Here is a 20,735-nt window from a genome sequence, read left to right on the forward strand (position 1 = left end):
GAGGGCTCGTGCTGGTGAAAGTGGGGAGAGGGCGACAGCCCTCGGGAGCAGGTGGCACCACTTACGCAGGAATGTTGGTACCTGCATCTCTTAATGATCCAGCAGTTCAATCCCTGGATATACAACACGAAGAAATTCTGAGCAGGTCCATGAGGCCCAAGGACAAGGATGTTCATGGCAGGGTCACCTGTGTGGGGGTGAGTAGGTGGGTGGCAGGTTGTCTGGGTTCGCACCGATGAGGGCGAGGGCAGGGAAACTGGCGGGAGCGCACCGCAGAGTAAGGGCGGCAGTTACGTGTGGGTGCCAAGGGGTGGACCTTAAAACCACAGCGCTGAATGAAAGGGCATGAGAATATTCTGAGTAACTCAAATCAAGACACACATACACAAAACAGTATCATTTTGAAAGATCAGAAAGTTTACACAGTAAGCGGATCAGAATGACTGTGTATTGGGGGATGGGAGTGGGATATGGTGATAAATGGGAATGAATAAATAAAGCGAGAGAGGGGCCTAACTGGGAGTCGTGGTGGATGGGTCATAGATTGAAGAGGGTCATGTACTCAACCCTCTAAGCCTGAAGTTAAACTAATGGTGAGAATGAAGTAGAGGGGAAAGGAGGGAGGGAAGTGTTGGGACCTTCTGGCCTCACCCACATCCCATAGCAAAGGGCAGAGCAGCCCAAGCACCCACGGAACACCGCTCCCCTCAGCCTGTGGCCCCTGCACTGTGCCAGGCCTGAGTGGGTGCTGGGGGACATGCAGAGGTGACACCAGCAAGGTCTCTGCCCTTAAGGAGCTCACAAACCGTACAGACGGTGAGGTCGATGTGCAAATAACCACATGGCAGGGTGGCCTACAAGCATCTGGGCTTTACAGAGATGCCAGCGACAATTTAATGTGCCCCACATGGCTTTCATTTTTAAAAGAATGTTTTAGACACAGACAACAGTACGGTGATCGACAGAAGGAAGGTTGGGGGGTGAGGTAGAAGAGGGTAAAGAGGGAATAAATGGTGACAGGAGGTTTGACTTGCAGTGGTGAACACACAATATACATACAGATAATATACTATAGAGTTATATACCTGAAACCTATATAATTTTATTAACCAATGTCACCCCAATAAATTCAATTAAAAAAGAATGCTTTAAACAAACTCACAGACACAGACAACAGCAGGGTGGTTCCCACAGGGGAAGCGGATCGGGGAGGATGAAGAGAGAGTAAAGGGTCAAACGCATGGTGATGGAAGGAGACCAGACTCTGGAGTAGACACAATGGAGTATACAGATGGTGTATCATAGAATGTACACTTGAAACTTATATAATGTTATTAACCAATGTTACCTCGATAAATTTAATTTTGAAAAAAGAACATTTTAGGTAGTAACTTTAAGAATTCCCTTGGATCTGTGTAATTATTTCTCAGCTTCCCAAGTCATTATGCTCTCTTTTCTGGGAGGGTTTCCCACACTCCTTTCAGGGAGTCCTTATTACCTGTCTACAAGTGGGGAAGAGGTGACCTTGCTTGCCCGAGATTGCCCAGGTAGGGAGGGCAGAACGAGGATTCGAAGTCAGGCCTCTGTCCTAGAGGTGCACGGTTCTCTCCGCCACGCCATCGGCTTTCTCAGAAATCTCTGCTGCTCCTGCGAAACTCACATTCAGCCCAGTCTCTGGGCTTCCCATAATGAGCCAGGAGGCTAGGAGGTCTTAGAATGAGCAGAAGTTTGGCCTTTAATAAAAGCAGGTGCTGAGTCACAGCTTCACTTGCTCCATTTACCCCCCAAATCCTGGCACGCTCTAGGCCGGGGGCCCCCGAGCCAGCACGCCACCCTTTGGCTTGGCGAGATGCTGCTGAAGGGGAGGCTATCATTTGGTTTTCACGTATATACAAGAATAAATCTTGTCTGTAAGCCCATGAGCTTTCCAAAAGTCATTATTATTTGTGTACACACGAAGGATGATGGTATCAGAAATGAAAGCAGAGTCTGGAGATGTTATGATTAGGTCGCTTTTATATAGAGAAGTAGGGCATCCATAGGGAAAGTTGAAAACGCAGAGCCTACTTAGCTGGGATTATGTTTTCTTATGGTTGATGGTAACCAGGGCCAACTGTGAGCTGTAAAGTGGCCAGGGTGACACTTGCCTGTAATAGGGGGAAAGGTGGGTGGCTAAAATTGTATAGCATTTATTGTATCTTATAAACATTATTAATATTCATTATGGAAAATATAGAAGTAAATACAGGTGAACATAAAAAGCACCTTCATCCTACTACCCAGAAATGTTCTCTTTTTAGACTTTTGTTCTATCCCTTCCTACCGGCATGTGCCCTACAGTGGACGTCTCTGTAAGGCAAATTAAACACAGCACAATTAATTATGTTTGCACTGCGCTGATTATAACAGGATCCCAATCAGGAACCAGCCCTGCAGGATCTGTCAGAAAGCTGCTCGTGGTGAAGCACAGGAACACACGGTGGCTTTGTTGGTCTGATGGAATTTCCTGCCGAGTTGGTTTGTTTTTAAGTGTGGCGTTGTAAGGCCAAGGCCGCTGGTGACAGAGGAGGGGGAAAGCTCCTGGGCTGGCGATCTCGAAAGTAAATAAGGAGATTTTGTTTGGCTTTTGCCCATTTTGATCAACCAGTTTATTTTTTTCCCCTTGCAATAAAAGACACTCAGAGCTACAGAAACACTTTAATTATTGAAATTACTGCAGAAAAAAATACCTTTGTTATTGTGAATCTAAAATGCGCTTGCGCTTTATCCATTTTTCCCCATTGAAATAATTGGGTTTTTAAAAAAATGTGGTATTTGAAACATGTTTTTAGTAACTTAATGAAATATAGCAGTGCAGACTCTCTCTTTTTATATGTACACACATACATATATGTATACACACATGTATACATACACATATACACACATAGATGTGACTTTAAAAATAAAATTAGGAACATATTGTACATGTAATCTATATTTTCCATTCTTTTCTTAATAGCATATTATAAGCATTTCCTAATACATTAAATATTCTTCAGAAATATGATTTTTTCCATGATATGGATGTAACACATATTATTTATCTTCTCCTCTATTCAACATTTTAAGTTGGTCCAGATTTTTCTATTATAAAAAATGCTGTGACAAACAATGACTCTCTGCCCATACTGCTCATTATTTTCTTACAATAAATTGCGATTTTAATTACCTTCATGAGGTATTCATTAGTATTATTGATAGTGTACATAAATCCCTCAATGCAATGCTTGGTACATAGCAGAAATTCAATGACTGGCAGTTATAAATAGGAAATCAAGTACCTAGGAAAACAGACCCATTCTGTCAGAGCTGAGAGTGAGGAGAGAAATGTAAGAGGGCAGCTTGGGGTTAGGAGAGGGCGGAAGGGCGGGGCTGTCCCAGGAGCAGAAGGGCCTGCCAATACCTAGAATACGATGGCTTTCGATTCGAACCCCTTGGAACATGACCGTCCTGCCCGTGCCCTCCCAGGCATGCTCTCCAGCTTCGTCGCGCGGAGAGGGACGCTGAGTGACACTGATTGAGCTCTCGATTCAGGACCTTCGTGTAACGGAAAACTGCGCTCACAGCACAAACAACAGAAATCACTGTGTTCTCCAAGATTATTTATTAGCTATTCGCTCACGATGAAAAGAAATAAAAAAGTAAATGAAATTGAAATAAAATAAGGTGGAAAAAATCCAACAGCATTTCTTCCCCAAGGACTTCAGCTGGATTCTACAAAATGGACCACTAGGGGCTTCCTGCTTGTAGCTTACTTACAGGAGAACTCTTTGGAAGAAGAACTTTAAAAATATCCTAATTTCTTCAAAGGTGTAGGTCTGACATGGTGCAATGAGAAAGTCAGGAGGATGATTTTTTTAGACAGAGGCTGGAAAGCTGACAAGCATAAGAGCAACAGCCTGTCTGAGCCACGCAGTAATACTCGAGCACAGCTGGGCTCCTCTTTGGAATGCATCTTCTCCATCCGGACAATTCCATTGCACATCCTTGGGGGTGGCCAACCTCTGTTCTTTGATGACAGATTTTACTTCCAAGCACAGTCTGGTCACCTGGAGCTGCCTGGATGGATAAGGGATAATGAGGTTCTGTGATGCAGCTGGGAGGTAAGACCTGCAAAGGTTACAGTAATGAGACCAGTTTTGTGACGAGGGCCACCACTGGCACTGAAGGTCCTCCCCAAAGAGGTGGTGACCTTTACACCTGCAGCAGACAACCTGAGCATCATGGGAGTGAGCACAGCCTTCTGGGTGCACACGTGGAAGGGTGACCTTCGTTGGGATGTCTAACATCCAGGCCAGCTGTTAAAACCCTGGCTCACTGGTTCAGAGCTCACTGGGAGCTGCAGAAGTTCTGTTTGTTCTTCCTCTCAAAATGGAAGCCTATCAGTTTAAAATAAATTTATATTTGGTCCAAGAAAGGCTGGTTGTTAAAAGGATTTCCATTCTTTGGGGGCTGAAGTCAAAGGGCACAGTTTTCTTTCCTTTCTTCTCTTCAAATGGCTGCTTCCTTGCCCACTAGAAGATGGATACATGCTTGCCTTTCATGATGTCTATCCCCCTGGAGGGAAAAGTCCCCAAGCACCAGCAATGTGCAGGCCAGTCATCACGAGGTGGCCTCAGGACAGTGACCCATGAGGTGGAAGAGCTGCAGCACCTGATCACAAAGGATGTCCCTGCAGTGTCTTTCAAGGGTTCACACACCACCTGGGGGCCGCTCCGTCCCCCAGATCCAGAGGCCCGCGGGCATGGCAGGCGAGGAGGTACCTAGTCCTCTGGGATAGGGGTGTTGCAGTTCCCATGGTAGATCCTGATGTGGCCCTCGCACCGGAAGTAGGACTCGAAGACGTCACTGTAGCCGTGGTCCCTCCACCAGGTGCAAAGCTGCCGGTTCCAGGTACAGTCCAGCACGTGGAAGAGCTCAGGATGCTCCATGCCGATCATGGTGAAAAAGTCCTGGTCCCCGAGGTGGCCTCGGAAGTGATACTTGTCGGCCAGCTGCTGCACCCGTGCTGGCTCCAGCAGGTGGCTGTAGAGCGGGGACTGGCGCATGGCTTCCAGGTTCAGCAGCATCACCCCACTGTTGAAGCCAGGGAGCCCCTTGGGAGGCGGGTCCCCAACCCGGGTCTTGGGGTTCTCATGGCGAAACTGCCAGAATGTGTGCCTGGGAAGGGGAAAGAGAGCATAGTTAGCCCGGTTTGCAGGGTGAAACAGTTTGCCAGCCCAATTCCCCTGGGTCTTTACAAGCGCCCTGGATGGAGACACAATTTCAGCCCAGTTTTAGAGCTATGAAAACGGACACATGCTAAGGTTCAGAATCTGGTACCCTAATCACAGGCAAGTGGCAGAGCTGGGATCTGGACCCAGATCTCCAGGCCTCACATTCTTCCCATCATCCTCTGCTACCACAGAATGACATCGTCGTCATCACTAACGTGTGCATAGACTCAGGGTACACCAGCCCTGTACTAGATTGCCACACCCCTATGAAATGGTTGTTCTGTGGGCTGGTGGTCATGTCAGAACTGAGGAAACCAATGCACAGGGAAGCTCAGTGACTTGTCCAAAGACATGTGACAAGCAGCAAAAGCAGGGACTACACCCAGCACCTGGCTCCAGAGTCCATTTATCAGGATTGTAGCAACCCAGGTGGTACTTTCCACCCTGTTGTCTTTGTGATCTTGAAAAATAGAGGAGAGAGAGAAGGGAGGGGAAAACAATTCTGAATGGTGATCTGTAAAGGCGTAGAAAGCGACACGCAGCCTGAAGCAAACTTTTCTTCCTTAGAACAAGCCTCATTCATTAAGATCCCGAGCCTAGCATTTCTATCACACTGGGCAGCAGCTGGAGGCTTGAAGTGGCTCAGGACTCATACCATGGGTTAGGTGAAAATCGGCAGCTACCTTAGAGGGGTGATCACTTTGATTTCAATTTCTCTCTAGGCGGATTTAGAAGTGTAGTCTAGATCCCCAGTTTCTGGAAGGTAAGACCCAGGGGGAGCTTCTATTTGGAGAAGTGGAGTCAGATTCAGAAACCTCCTTGGGGTGACAGGGTCAGAGCACTGGCTCTTCCGTTCTCCAGCCTCTGTAACGTCAAGTCCCCTCGTGCTGCAAGGGGTGGGCGGCGGGAGGTGGCAGAGAGTCCCAGGCTCCACACCCAGACTTAGAGGAAGGACAGAGGGCCCTTTGTCTCAGGCAAGGGGCAGGAGTGGGGCAGGAGAGTGCTCTGCATCAAGCTATATCGCCTATTTTTACCTGCTTCACCCCTTCCCCAGAGAATCTTAGGGTGGGGAATGCATCCTGGCAAAACCAGCCCTGCTGCCAGCCTGGGAGTGCCACCCCGCTGTCCCCTGTCCCCCTCCCTGCCCCCCCAGCCGTAGTTCCCCCGGCCAGTCACAGGATGGGGTCTATGTGGTGAAGTGCACGGACCTCTGAAGGCATAACCAGAGACCTGGCCTAGGTGGTCCACACTGGGCCATTTTCTAGCTCTAACACATGTTTCCGAGTTTGGGGATGGAGAGACCTTCCTTGAGGTCTCGCATATCACAAAGGGCGCCAGGAGTTTGATCCTGGCGAGGGGGAAGGCATTCTCTTCGGACATTCTTACACGTGGGACACACAGGTTCATTGTTTGAACTTGGCCATAACCGGATTGTGAGTGGAACAGCGATCTGGCGCCTGCTTAGTGATAAAAACCTTGGCAAAAATAAGCTTCCCAAGCCAACTGAGATGCTGGAGTCTTTCTAGCCGCAAAGGCCTGCAACGGATGTGATCGCAGAGGGGTTGCAATGCCCTTTGGCAACTCCTCGTTCATCTTACCCTATTTCTTCCACACGGTTAACGTCAGCTCCAGGTTGCAAACCAGCTAAAATTCTACCAAACACACCTGGACCACCACAGCACAGGTTCATTGTTTGAGCTAGAATCCCCCGCTGGGGGTGGGGGGCGCCGCTGCCAGGGGGCTGCTTTCCCCAGGAGGAGAGACCAGGGCTGCCAAGACAGCAGTGGGGAGGCAGAGCGGTGCCGGGGGCCCGGACACCTTACAAACCATCGAGCCCGCAGGTCCTTTTGTACCTCCCCCAGGTTTCATCTCCTCCCTTCCCAGAGAGCCGGGTGGTGTGAGGTGTGTGGTCGGGTCGGCCTCCCCTGGGTCTGGGACCATCGCCTGCCTCTGGGTTGTTGGCACTTCACACTGTGTCCGAATGGCAGGGCCCCGGACAAAAAAGTGACTGACCAGGAATGGCGAAAGATCCGCGCGGCTCGCGCTACAGAGCCTTGGATGTTGGCTGGAGTCAGGGGTTAGGAAAATGTCAGGACACAAAGTTGCAGCTGCAGAGAGGCCACTGCAGCCCCGGGCACCTGTAGCAACCTCAGCGGGGAGGCTCCCCAAGACCTTGTCTGCCTATGCAACAGTGGCCTGGCACTGCACTCAACAGGCCCAGGAGAGGGGCGTCACAGGCAGAAAGAGAGGACAGAACCTCCTTCCAGGCAGAAACCACAACTCAGGTGCCTCTTTGGGAACACGATGCATGGCACCCCCACTCGATCAGGACGTAGAGGCATTTTCCACCCAACAGCCAGAAAGAACCAGGTCTGGGACAGCAGCACATAATGATTTGTAAGGTGAAGCAAAAGAGGAACAGGAAATTAGAAATGCTGAAGCAGAAACACAGCCTGAAAAATAAACCAATGATTCTCTAAGTACAAGATTATTTCCAGAGTGCCCTTGTTCAAAGCACTGCTACTACCCCAAAATGAACCCAGGGAAACAGCAGTTTCTTAAAGGAACAGTGGGGTTCTCTGGCCTCCCTCTCAGCTGGTTCTTCTGGAGGAATTTTGACGGCCTTGAGGCAGAGAGAACGACACAGGGATGTGGAGGGATTCGAGCTCCTGCCAGGGGCTCTGCTCCCACGCAAAGCGGCCTGACAACGTGGCACCATTAATTTCTCGCCTCCACCGCAGGTGAGGGTCGCAAAGCCCTCCTGTGTTCTCTCCCTCGGCTCCTTCTCCTGGCAGCACAGGAACGTGCTGCATTGGATTGGGGAGGGGGGCAGAGGTCAGGGGCCAGGGCCCAGGGGCCGGGCCCCCGACTCGCACCCAGGGCTTCTGATCTCAAGGTCTCTTTCATCTTTGCCTCACATTCCATGGGCTAATGTTCCAAGGAGCAGTACTTAGATTTCAATCTTTTTTTTCCTGAATTTTGCTGGCACATCCCAAGGCCATGGCCACTGGGGTTCAGACCATTGGATGACGCCACTGACACTGGCACGTCACCGACTCAGGGGCCAGCGCCAGGAGCCGCCTGAGGCAGGTCAGAGTGCCCAGACCTTTGCCTTCCTCGTAGGGCCTGGAGCTACCATATACAGGGCCCGGCGGTAGTAACGCCTGCTTCAGTGTGGTTGGTAGGGTAACTATATGGGTGTAACCATTTACGGTTTTAATTTGAACACTTCACCTAAAATGTCATATGGGGTGCTTGAGTGTGATATTGTTATGTTACCAAATTATATGCTTATGATTTTGTAATAAAAGATTTTGTAATAAAAACTGGGCACTGTTTGTGCCGGACCATATATTCACAGGGCTCTGGCACAGCACACACTGAGGCTGCAGGAGGCCTCTGTATGAACACAGTATCTCGCTCTGAGTCGTCGAGCTTCCAAAAGCTTCTCTGATTAACTCCCCACACCCACACCCCAATGGTGTCACCTTGCCTGTCTGGATTTAGTCCTGTGCAGGGGTTTGTCCCATCCTCCGTGGTCACCTGGCGGCTGACACTAGAGGGGATAACGTTTCTCCCCCTTTAGAAATAACTTCAGCTGTGAACCAAGCCCCCCATGCAGGTGGATGGTCCCTTATAAACACTAGGTCTATCTAAAGTCAAGGAGGCTTGTTGGGAAAATACAAAGGGAAAACCCTCAAGCCCATTCTTCCAGGTATGAGTGGAGAATTTTCTAAATGTTTTACATCGAGTATGTCCTAATTAATAATCATGAAAAAAGAGTATTAAAACCCAGCAAACTTATTTTCATGAAGAAAACCCACAGAAAGTGGTATTTGAAATAATTTTGAAAAGCACAGTCCTTTCCTCGTGTCTTTCCCTGATGATCGTTGCCAAGGTCACTCCAACAAGTCTCCCGACCAGAGACCGTGGCCAGGGACTCTAAGGCCCACACTCTCCAGAAAAGAACATTCATCGCCATTCATAGTCCCTTTCTCCTCGCGCCACCCCAGGTCAGAGACCCTTTGGCCTCCCTGTCCCCTTCATGATTTTTTTCTCCTGGCTTGGCTTTTCTCAGCTCCTAAGGCTTGGAGTTTTCTGCTCTCGCTCCTAAAAGGGAAGAAGTTAGGATGGGAATACACACCGAGCCTGGGCAGCTGCACAAGTTTCCCCAGCAAAGTTCAAGAAGCCTGTGCTGACTCAGGCAGAGTTCAAGCCGGAGGCTCTCAGGCAAAGAAGGCTGTGTTAGGCCTGAGGTTCAGGAAGACATCCTTATACGCAGCACATCTCCGGGCCATGGGCTCAGCCCTCGGGTGTTCATCTGAGTTCAGTGTGAAGTCACTAATGAGCAAGCAAGGCTGGGCCTCCTCCCGGAGGAAGCACACCGTCTGGATGCCATCTAATCAGCGAAGGCGGAATCAGGAAATGCTATTTCCCTCCTGCCCATGCCTGCGTACCAGCCCCAGTGAGCTCTTGTTTGACTTGGAAGGGGCCCTGTTTTCCAGTCCTTTGAGGGGGAAGGCCAGGAGTGAAGAGCAATGCTCAGCGGCAGGCCAGTGTCCCATGCACCCCAGGGCCTGTGAGGTGGCCTGGGGATAGTTCTGGGTGACATGGGGCTGGTTTCAGAGCAATGACACTGAGTCATGGTCCTGCTGGGAGCTGAGGCTGAAGTTCTATGAGATAGATGCTGACTCTTCAATTCTTTGGGGAACCACTGTGCCATGGTACCAAACTGGAGAGGGCGTGGACTACCTGGAGTTGTGGAGCCACTGCAAAGCTTTAAAATGTTCCAAGAGTGTTTACTGCACTGGCCGGTGTGGCTCGGTTGGTGCATCATCCTGTAACCAAAAGGTTGTAGGTTCAATTCCTGGTCAGGGCACATATCTAGGTTGTGGGTTCGATTCCTAGTCCAGACACGTACAGGAGGCAAATGACCAAATGCTTCTTTCTCACATTGATGTTCCTCTCTCCCTCTTCCTCTCTCTCTCAAAGCAATGAAAAAAAAAATGTCCTCAGTGAGGATAAAAAACAGAAACCAAAAAACTGACCCTCATTAGGATATCTTGCTTGCAAGGGCTGAAGCAGACTTAGGTCTCTAGCTCTACTGGACAGAGAGGGTAAGGAATGTTTCCCAAAGGCACATGGGGTATTAGTGGCAGGACCAAGAGAAGCCACTCATAGAACCACAGCTTACCAGCCTAAAGACACTTACAGACTCCTATTTCGTGTTCCCATTTTACAGAAGGGAAAGCTGAGGCTCAGAAATTGCCCTGCCCATAATCATGCTGTGTAAGGAGCAACTCCATGATCACAGGCCTATCATTTGTGCTTTCCCACAAATGCCTCTGCTCAGAGAAGGCGACTGCCCCCGCCACCCCCAGAACAGGCCCTGTGGCAGGTCCCAGCACCACTCAGACAATGCCAGCCTTTCAGGAGGCACTGAATTTGTGCTTTCTGATCTGGCAGCGATTACCTCCTCTGGGCTCAACGCACCTGCCACTGGAAAGGGAGCAGGGCACTCGAATGACCAGTGGGGGCGTTGCTTGGGGTAACAGGAGAAAAATAAAGCAAGTAGAAGGCGTGTGTGTGCCTTGTTTGCAGAACCTCATGAGAAACCTGTGCTGTGCTTTCAAACACCAGCCCTGTGTCCAGGTCAGCCTCTGCGTATCCAAACTATGACTGGCCCAGAACTGGGAGAGGAGGGCAAATGGGGCTTTGAGGCAGGGCCTTCTGCTTCACAGGCTGAGAGGGCACTGGACACAGACGGGAGGAGGACCTCGGTGCAGGCACCAGGGTGGCCGGCAGGACGTGAGAGGACTGCTGGGGTTCTGACATCCAGCGAAGGCCCGGAGGGGGAGGCCCACCGCGGGGCTGCCTTAGGGCCTTCTCCCCTCCGCTCCCCTCCAGAAGGAACCAGCATCAGGACCTCCTGGCGCCTCTCCCTCCCCAGCCGGCCCAGAGGCTGTGAATGCCCCTGCTTTGTAAACCGCTGGCATCCCCGCACAGCCCGCCCCGGTCTGAGAGTGGCGGCTCATGGCCATGGGATGACCTGAGGGTCTGGGGAAGAGGGGGAGGGAGAAGGGAGTTAAGAGCTGGGCTTAAGTTCCTAAAGTCTGTGTTTTCTTAAACTATGCCATGTGGGAGGGAGCCTTGAGCTTGGGAGAAAGGTATGACAGGGCACTGGGGGAGCCATTGCATGAGCCAAGATTTCTTGAGAGTCAGCTGTGTTACGACCCGTGCAGTGGACTATTCATTTTGGCTTTCAAGACTGAGCTCTCCATATTAGTTTTCTAGGGCTGCCATAGCAAGGTCCCACAAACCGGATGCTTTAAACAACATAAATCTATTCTCTCACAGTTCTGGAGGCTGAAAGTCTGGGATGAAGGTGCCAGCAGGGTTGGTGCCTTCTGAGGGTTGTGAGGGAGTATCTGCTCCATGCCTCTCCCAAGCTCCCGGTGGTTTGTTGGCAATCTGTGGCACTCCCTGTGGAAGCATCATCCCAATCTCTGCCTTCATCTTCATGTGGCATTCTCTCTGGGCGTCTGTGTGCCGATCTCCCCCTTTTGTAGAGATACCAGTCATGTAGTGGATTAGGGGCCCGCCCTACTCCAGTATGATCGCGTCTTAACTAATGACAATTGCTACAACCCTACTTCCAAATAAGGTCACAGTCGGAGGCCCTAGGGGCCTCAACATATGGATGGGGGGGCGGTGCACAATTCATCCCATAGTGCTCTGCAACAATGAAGGTGGAGGGAAGTATCACAGCTCATCTTCACTTGTGTTCTCACTGTTGGAACTCAGAAGGCACCTGTGTGGTTCAGAACTGCTCTGGGCAAATTCCCTGGCCCCTGCTGCCCACAGTGGCCTGAGGAAGCAAGCCATGATGGATTGGGTCACCTCTGTCCAGGAGGGTGACAGAAGGAAGCGAGTTTCAGTGGCTGGACACACAGGCTGAAGGGAAGAGCAGGATTCAGAAATGTGGGAACGGCAAGTAGAACATGCCCTCAAGAAATGGGTGGTCTAGCGAGATGCCCTCAAGAAATGGGTGGTCTAGCGAGGAGATGAGACCCTGACACACTCACAGTGGGAGCAGTGAGATGAAGAGGGGTCCGCATCTGGAACCAGGAGCCCTGGGCTAGGGACCAGCTGTGTGAGCCGCGGGGCCTCTTGGGGCCTTGGTGTGCTCAGCAATGACATGGGGATAGAGACAAGACACCCCCTGCTAGCGTGGGCACAGTGGGCCTGCGGGTCCAGCTGGAGGTCCATGTGGCTCCTCCAGGTTCCCACAGCAGCTGTGACAAGACTCTAGGAGCAAATGCATGCACACACCCTGCCCAGCGCCATGCCTGTGAGGGGTGGCCCCGACTGTTACCATGGATGCTCAGCCACAGAATGGCAAATGCCCCGCCCTGCCCAGGCTCTTCTCAGGGCGTGGTGATTCCTCTCAGACCAGCCCTCGTCCAACCAGCTGGCTTATGGAGGTTTCTGTTTTGACATGGTTTCCTGCTTCGGGGAGTCTAGAAGACTAAAGGTGACCCACATAGCTTGTCTCGTTCCCAAAGCTGCGCCAGCTATGACCAACCCATCTTTGTGAGACTGTAAACCCTGGGACGGCACTGGAATCGCAGAGGGTTGACCACCCCTGTGGGCGAGGCCTCTGACCTGCCACAGGGTAGCCCTGCCAATTCTGCAGTCTGGTGACCCGCCAAATGCCCCCAGTCTCCCCTTTCTCCACTGCCCTCTGGAAGGGCTGCCGATCAGCCTGAGGCCTCCCACAGCACGGCACACGGAGCCCAGAGGCTGCACCCCGAGCCCTCCCAACAGGTGTGGCGCCCTACTCTAAAGTGTCAGTCCTCTTCTCACACACCCAGGGAGCAGGTGCGGCACCTGGCCTGCTGTTCCTCAAGCCCGGCCTGCCTGGACATCCCAGCCACTTGGGCTTCCTCCCATACCTGCTGCCCCAGAGTCGTGAACACTGTGGGTGGGGCTGGGGAATTCACCACCACTCAATCCCACAGCCAGCTCCGGGGCCCTGTGTGCCTGAACTGGTGTGAGCCCTGGAGGGCCTCATGGGGAGAAACTGGGAAAGAACAAAGAACAGATGATGGAGGAAGAAACATTGGAGGGTTCAACCAGAAAGATGGGGCTCAGAGGGGCTTACTGCAGGGATGGGGCCACTAACAGCCACGCCGAGGCTGGGCGGAAGCGAAGAGGAAGGGGCTGTTCAGTCTCTGATAGGCGCTAGCGAGAACGGGAGCGTGGAAAAGCCCGGCAGGTGGCTGGATACACGGCGTAAGCATGGAGTGCAGCGTGGGTACAGCGGAATTCTGCAGAGTTCTGACATTTAGGGGATGTTAGAAGAGGAGCCAAGAAAGATATGGGACCTTGGCGTAGCCCAGCCACCTGTCCCCAAACTGACAAACCTGAGTGGGCAGTACGGACTCAAGCTGTGAGCCTTGTGTCTGCAGTGGGGACCCTCAGGAGCCACACACACCTCTGGCTTGACCTGCAGGCCCACTGTGCCCACTCCAACCTCTGGTCCTACAGTTCCGTGATCCTGGTGCCCAGAGTCCCCGCTCTGTTCTCCCCACCCCTTTATCCCCACCCAACCCAGTGGGTCTCTGGGTCTTCTTTCTCCAGATGTTGCCATCCAGGCCCACTTGCTGATACCAACTGCCCATCCTGTGCCTCTCATGTGAACACTTGTATGGATGGAATGACAGCCTAGATAGTACTGAGTACCTTAGCCCCTCCCTTCACCAAGTGGAGACCACTCGTGACCTCTCCCCCGCCCCCGGGATGTACTCTGCCTCTCCCCCCACACATTTCCAGAGCCGGCCCCCTCCGCCTACCAGAGCATCGTCATCAGCCTGGCTGGCTCCTTGCCTGCCTGTTCATCACCCCTGCCCACCACCCATACCCTCTTCCTCTCTGCCCCATCCCTTGGGGCATCCTCTATAATTTCAATGACCATTGTAAGGGCCTCACCATGGCCTCAAGGTTCTCCAAATCCCACTTGAGCTAGCCACTCAGTTCTCTCCCTACGAACCTTGCTACCAGAAGGCACTCTGTTCCAGTGACAGGGAACTGAGATAAAGCCCCTCTGGCCACAATGCCCTGCCCTTCCACCCACTCTCAGCCCCGTGGGGATCTCTGGGGCCACGTCTTGCTACTCTAGATTGTCCCCACACCTCACCACATAGGAGAGCGGGACAGCGCTGAAAGCTGCAGAGGGTGAGAACTTGGAAATGCCGCAGGAGGTGACTGACACCTCTGAGAAAGTGAGTGAAGGAGACTACCAGGCGGGGCACTTAGCACCAGGGGCCACATGCACAGGAGGAAACAGGGACTGGAAGGCGGGTGGTACCTTGCAGTCAAGAGTGGGCAGAGGGATTGCTAAGCACATCTACATGCCAAGAGAAGGGCAGAGTAAAGAGAGAAGAGATGTAGAGTGAACAGCAGGGTGGGAACTTTGAGGAATCAGAATCATGACAATGGCTAACATGTAGTAAGTACTTAGTATGTGCCAGACCCTTAAGGTATTAACTCATTAGAGGTTTGTTACAAACACATGAAGGAAGTACTATCATACTTTGCTGTGTATAATGTGCACTTCTGCCTAGATTTTTCAGGGAAAAATAAGGATGCACTTTATACAAGGGTAGTACTAACTCCATATCTATAAAAAATGTTTTTAACTCTTTTACTTACACTTATGTGTTAAAAGTGTAACTCTAGAAAGCAATAATAATATCTGTATGCAAAATAATACCCTGGAATATGACAGTTTTGTTTCTACATAAAAACAAATTTAAAAAATTGAATTAAATATTACAATGAAAGACTTTTTTTTTTCCCTGAAATTTTGGGCCAAAAACATGGGTGCGCATTATACATGACAGAATATAGTATTGTCTCCATGTTAACGGTGAGGGAAGTGTGGTAGTGGAGATATAAAACAAGATCCCAGGAGCCAGGCGGAAGAGTTTGCCAAGAAGAAGGAAGTCCTGGGACTCATGAGACTAGAGGATGGACAGAAGGTTCTAGGTGGGAGTTAGGAATATCGAAAACGCTTGTTTTTGGTGAAGTCTACATCTAGGGAAGGTGGAGGGAAAGCCTTCTATGGAGATAGAGGGACTGGGGCACGAATAAGGTTGGGAAAGAAAACTGGTATATAAGGACCCCTGGGAAATGCAATAAGGAGTCAATAAAAAAAGAGCAAAAGGATTTGCCCCAGTACTGAGGACGTGAGTGGAATCAGAAAACCCTGGGAACGATAGCTGGAATATGTCCTATTCATCTCTGTGTCTTCAAGGCCTAGCATGGACATTTGATTCCCAGCGGGCCCTTGAGAACTGTTACGTTTAAAATGCATGATTGAATCAATAGGTTAAAGAATGAAGGAAGAAAGGAAGGAAGAAGAGACTGTCAAATTAATGGCAGAAATTTTCGAGGGGAATGTTGAACGACGGTGGTGGGACAATAGTTCAGAAAGGCAGTTGGGGGAGACGGTGTCCTGGGCCCTGTGAGTTGGAGCCATGGGGTCTTCGCTGGAGGGAACCAGGTTTCACTCAAGGTGAGGACAGAGAAGGTATGGCGAAAAAGTGGGCCCCCCAGCCCAGAAATGCGCATCTGTGGTGAGATACCAGTGTGACAAAGGTTAGTGATGAGGGGGCCCAGATGGTGGCCTGATCCAGCAGCGGCCACAGCCCTCTGGGCCATGTCCTTCCCAGCGCTGGCCCTGGGAGGCCGCCTGGCTTCCAAGTACAGGTCCGTGTGCATACTGCTAGGGAGCAGCTTAAACCTGGTGGCAGCCCCAGGACCCAACCAAGAGACCACAGGGCCTTCAGCCAGCAGGCTGGGCTGGTGAGGACCCACATGCAGTTGGCCTGGCCTAGGTGGCCAGGCCTCAGTTCAGCTCCACAATCCTGCCCTTTTCTTGAAATGAGGCTGAGAGAGGGACTTTCATCAGGTTGAAGACAAAGCCAGAGGGAGTCACCTTCAGAATTGGCTCACTGCCCCCAGTAGCCCCTTGGTACTAGGGCACACAGCAAAGAAGTGCCCAGGACACATGCCGGGTGCTTTCCGGGACAGTGAGCAGAACACAGGCGTGTGCAGTAAGGGTCATGGGGGGTGGGGAGGAGAATGTGTGGAATTTAACCTTGTGTCAGGAATAAAGCTCAATCCATCCAGCCCAGCGTCCTTCACCCTTACAGAAGGCGGTGTTCCAAGCCAGGAGAGGCACCTCGGAGAGACTACCTGGGCCGGGTGTGGCTGACCCAGGCACAAAGGCAACCGAGCTGCAGAAACAAGCGTTACTTCCCAAGCCTGGAAAACACATCGGGAGCCCTTGCATTCTATCTAAACCGACCTTACCATTGTCTGCCCTGCTCACTCTCCTACACATTTGTGGCATGGGTCTCAATCAAAGGTAAAACACATTGATTGCCAAATTAACACAAACACTGGGGATCCTCCACGTGTCAGGCACGAGGAAGGCACCATGGGGAGACGGCAGTGGGTGAGACAGGCCCTGTCTCTCGGGAGCCTGTCATGGGCAGCTGCACTCCTCAGACCTCAGGTGCAAGGGACTCACTGCAATCTTGTTAAAAGGCAGATTCTTACTCAGATGAGGCATTTCTGACAAGCTGCCAGGTAATGCTGATGCTGCTGGTCCAAAAAACATAATCCAAAGGAAAAAAGTATTTCTATTATTTTTATAAAGAGATGTAAAACCATAAGAGTAGCAATGGTATCATTTTACCCTGAAAATGGCCATAAAATAGGTAACATAGCCACTTGCAAAATTTTACATGAATTTTATGTTAATGCTTGCTGCACCTTCTCACTCTGCCGCAGTCTGTGTGTGGGGGGTGGAGGGGTGGGGGGCCGGGGAAATGCTCCCTGGAGGTAGCATGTTTAACGTGCCAGGAGGGAGGGCCCAGCTCTGCCCCCTTCCATGCCCAGGGATTGGCAATCAGTCTGAGGTGCAGGGGGAGGTGGGGCTGGGAGGCAGGTGTGTATTAGTTTTCCACTGCCACGAAAAACATACCATTATGTGAGGTGAGGAGATTAAGAATGCAGATTCTGGGGGCAGACAGTGGGGGTTCAAATCCTGGTCTTCTGCTTACTACCCTGGAAAAGGTACTAATGCTCTCTGTGCTTCAGGCTTCCTGTACGGAAAGAGGGTTGTTGGAAGGATGCTATGAGGCAACACAGGTAAAATGCTCAACACAATCAGAGGAGATGACAGAAGCTGCAGACACACGCCACGGTCCGTGAGCGGCAGTGCAGATTCTCTGTGGCAAACACACACGTCTCCCACCGTGTCTTCGGCAGGCAGGGGCCCTGAACCCAGTTCACCTGGCTCTGCACACACCAGCAGGGTGAACTTGGACAAGTCACTTCCCTTCCCAGGGCCTCAGTTTCTCTATCTGTTAAATGGGTTTATCAGCCCTAGAATCTTTTCCTATTCTGAACGCCTATCGTTCTATGCCCTGAGTGATCACCAAACTCCAATAATTACCATAAACTCTCTTTAAATTAGTACCAGTATATGAGTATGATGTGGATTTTTTTTTTTTTTAGTTACTTGCTTTTGTCTTAAAAACCCATTTCCATGTATCAACAAAGCCCCACCACTTGTGAGCATTTTTGTGAGCTGCAGTCTGTGTGTGGGGACAATCTGGCAGAGCCCAGATGGATGTGGCGAGACCACTGCGATCCTCGGGCTCACTCTGTCATTGCGACAGGCACTGGTCCATGCCCCCGAGCCCTGAGAGCCTCACCCTTCAGCTGTGAGCACTGAGCACAACACAGGAAAGAGGCCCCGGCCAGCTGGGTCGGTTAGCCTTCCCCGCCCCCGGGCTAGCCCGAGCCAGTCGCCTCATCACGTTTCCTGTGCTGCACACAGGCCTCCTACAACTCCATGATGCTCCAAGAAGCAGAAAAACCCTTCTTGACTTTTTAAGCCTCTCCTCACTCCAGGGCTACCCAGAGCCAATGCACTGGGGCAGCTGCCTCAGAGGTCATTTATATAAATAGAACATACCTGAGCAAGATGTGGCTGGCCTCCCGCCCACCCAAACATCCAGCTTGTGCCCTGCCTGCCTGGCACCCCCACACAGCTGGCTGCACTGCACGCCCTGAAGCCTCACAGCGAGGCAGGCCATTGTGCTGTCTTTGCTTTTTTTCTTTTTTGTTAAGAAGGAAAGAAAAAACCCACAAAGTAAACTGTCCTCCTGACAGGACAGCTCAGATCACATTGTGCTAGGCTCGATCAAGGGGCGGCAGTACCCGGGCTTTATCGGAGTCCGGTTCAGAGAATAAGCAACTCCTCAAAGGTGGCCTGGACTCTCAGCTGCTCCTCCGAGCCTTGGTCCCGGGGCTGAGCCTCAGTCTGGGACTGGGGCTCCTTCCTGGACTTCAGGCATGGCAGGGGCCTCAGCAGAGATTACAGACCTGCGGGGGAGAGTCTGTGCAACTCCAACGACAAGCATAGCAGTTAAGTGCAGGGGCTGAGGAGCCAGGCCTGGGCTCCCACCTCAGGGTTGCCCCTTCTAGAGGTGGGGACTACAGACAGTGACTTAACTCTGAGTTGTGGTCATCTGTAACACTGAAAGAATGAGATATTTTATTACATCTCTTACAAGGCTTAAATAGACACTATATGCCAAGTGTCTTATTTAAGTGTCTGGCACAATTATTAATTCAAGAAATACTTAGTGAAAACCTACCATGCTAGATACCATTCTAGGCCCTGGGAGACAACACCAAATAAGAAAGGCAATTACAATTCCTACCCTCATGGAGCTCAGTGTCAGGAAGACGGGGGTGGAGTATGTAGACCAGACCAGCAAGGAGTCAGGATTCCAGGTGGTAAGAGATGGGATGGCTCAACAGCGGCAAGCTTTGAGACCCCAAAAGAGGCTCCTCACCCAGGGGCCTTCAGGAAGGCTTCCTGGAGAAAGTGGCCTCTAAGTCCAGAAGTGAAGAGTTAAGCAGGTGAAGAGTGGAGGTGGCAATGAGAGAGCCAGCGTTGTTCAAGGTGAGAAGGGCAGCGGGCAGGGGCTAGACCAGGAAGGGTCCTGTGAGGGAGGGCAGGGAGGCTGACCTTGAGGCTGAGAGTAACAAAGGGGTTAAAGCAAGGCAGCTCCTGTGAGAGGAAGATCACTGGCGAGGGGAGCATGGCTTGAGGGCAGCAGGGCTGGGAGCAGCAAGCCAGGCGGGAGGCTGCTGCAGTGACCAGGGGAGCAGGGTGGTGCTGAGGGTGAGGGAAGTGCAGGACCTGGGAGATGCTCATCAGGCACTGACCGCACATGAGGGCCGACGGACTACGGGGTGAAGGAGGGTAAGCAGCTCCAGGCTGGGGTTTCTATCTCGAGCACTCCAGAAACAGCGTGCATGGGGACAGCTATTTTAATCATTATCACTGACTTACACAGGGACCCTGGCCAGGCCGCTCACCCATCAGAGCCTCATCCTCCCACCTGTACAACAGGGAGGCCTTCCCAGCTCCGATCTGCTGTGGCTCTGTGGTCTTTTCTCCAAACGCAGGGCCAGGCTGGGAAGATGGGAAAGGGGCCCGTGATGAGATGCTGGCCTGTGTGGCCCATTCACACCCTGCCTTCTTCCCTGATGGCTTGGAGAAAACCTGCTTCTCCCCTGCTCCTTCCAGATGGCGGCCACCTTCCCCTCACCCAGGGCAGGTGCCCCAGAGCTCCTCCTCTGACTCCCTGCCACGTCATGCCTATTGTCCCCTTCAAACTGGAAATGTGTCCCCAAGTCCCTCCTTGGATCCATTCTGCTCCAGCCTCTTCTCCATGCCTTCCAGACAGTTCACCTGAACCTCTGTCTGAGGGGCTGTGTATGAAGGCAGAAAAGAATCAGAGCTCCCCTCTCCCCTCTCTGCACCTAGCACTCTATTCAGGTGTCCACACAGGCATGCCTGCAGCTGTATGTTGTAGAAGAGAAAGGCAGAACATTGTAGAAGAGAAAACCTGGCCCACTGCACACAGGGCCGGTGACTTCCAGCTCTCTGCAGGGTGGAGTTCTGGGGCCTGGGCTGATCCAGAACCACCAACTGGGATTTGAGTGAACGTGAAGAGTGGAATTTAAAGAACAAAAACAAAAAAAACCAGATAGAAGCTGGCATTAAAATTAAGATGCTAGTCCGAGGCACTACCTGAGGAAAATAGGACCCTCTGAAATAACAGTGGTTGTGCGGCCACTACCCCCGGAGCCGTCCCTTCCTCCCCGAGGGCTCCTGGCCGCCGTCTCCCTGCCTTTCTCCCGTGGCGGATCAACTGCTGGACTGCTGCCTGAGGAAGAAGTGCCGTGACTTGGACCACATCCAAACTAACCAGGCGCTCTCTTCATCCACCCACGCCCACGGAGGTCCTCGCCCCACATACCCCGGTGCCTCCACGGCCGTGGGGTTCCTAGCTGCTCTGTTTTCTTCCCCCTGTGAAGCCC

At 51.7% G+C, this 20,735-nt stretch overlaps 1 protein-coding gene across 1 annotated transcript in view; it reads right to left on the minus strand.

The window, feature by feature from the left end:
* Nucleotides 1-2,761: 2,761 nt before the first annotated feature.
* XXYLT1 (xyloside xylosyltransferase 1) overlaps nt 2,762-20,735 on the minus strand; it is a 166,982-nt gene continuing 149,008 nt past the window's right edge. The window contains exon 4 of the mRNA XM_054585152.1: nt 2,762-5,202. Within this exon, the coding sequence (XP_054441127.1) occupies nt 4,806-5,202 (397 nt within the window). The 3' untranslated portion in view covers nt 2,762-4,805. The remainder of the gene's footprint in view (nt 5,203-20,735) is intronic.

This window comes from Pteronotus mesoamericanus, unplaced genomic scaffold (genome assembly GCF_021234165.1).
Source record: "Pteronotus mesoamericanus isolate MK-2021 breed Mesoamerican mustached bat unplaced genomic scaffold, CSHL_Meso_final contig_82, whole genome shotgun sequence".
NCBI classification, from domain to species: domain Eukaryota; kingdom Metazoa; phylum Chordata; class Mammalia; order Chiroptera; family Mormoopidae; genus Pteronotus; species Pteronotus mesoamericanus.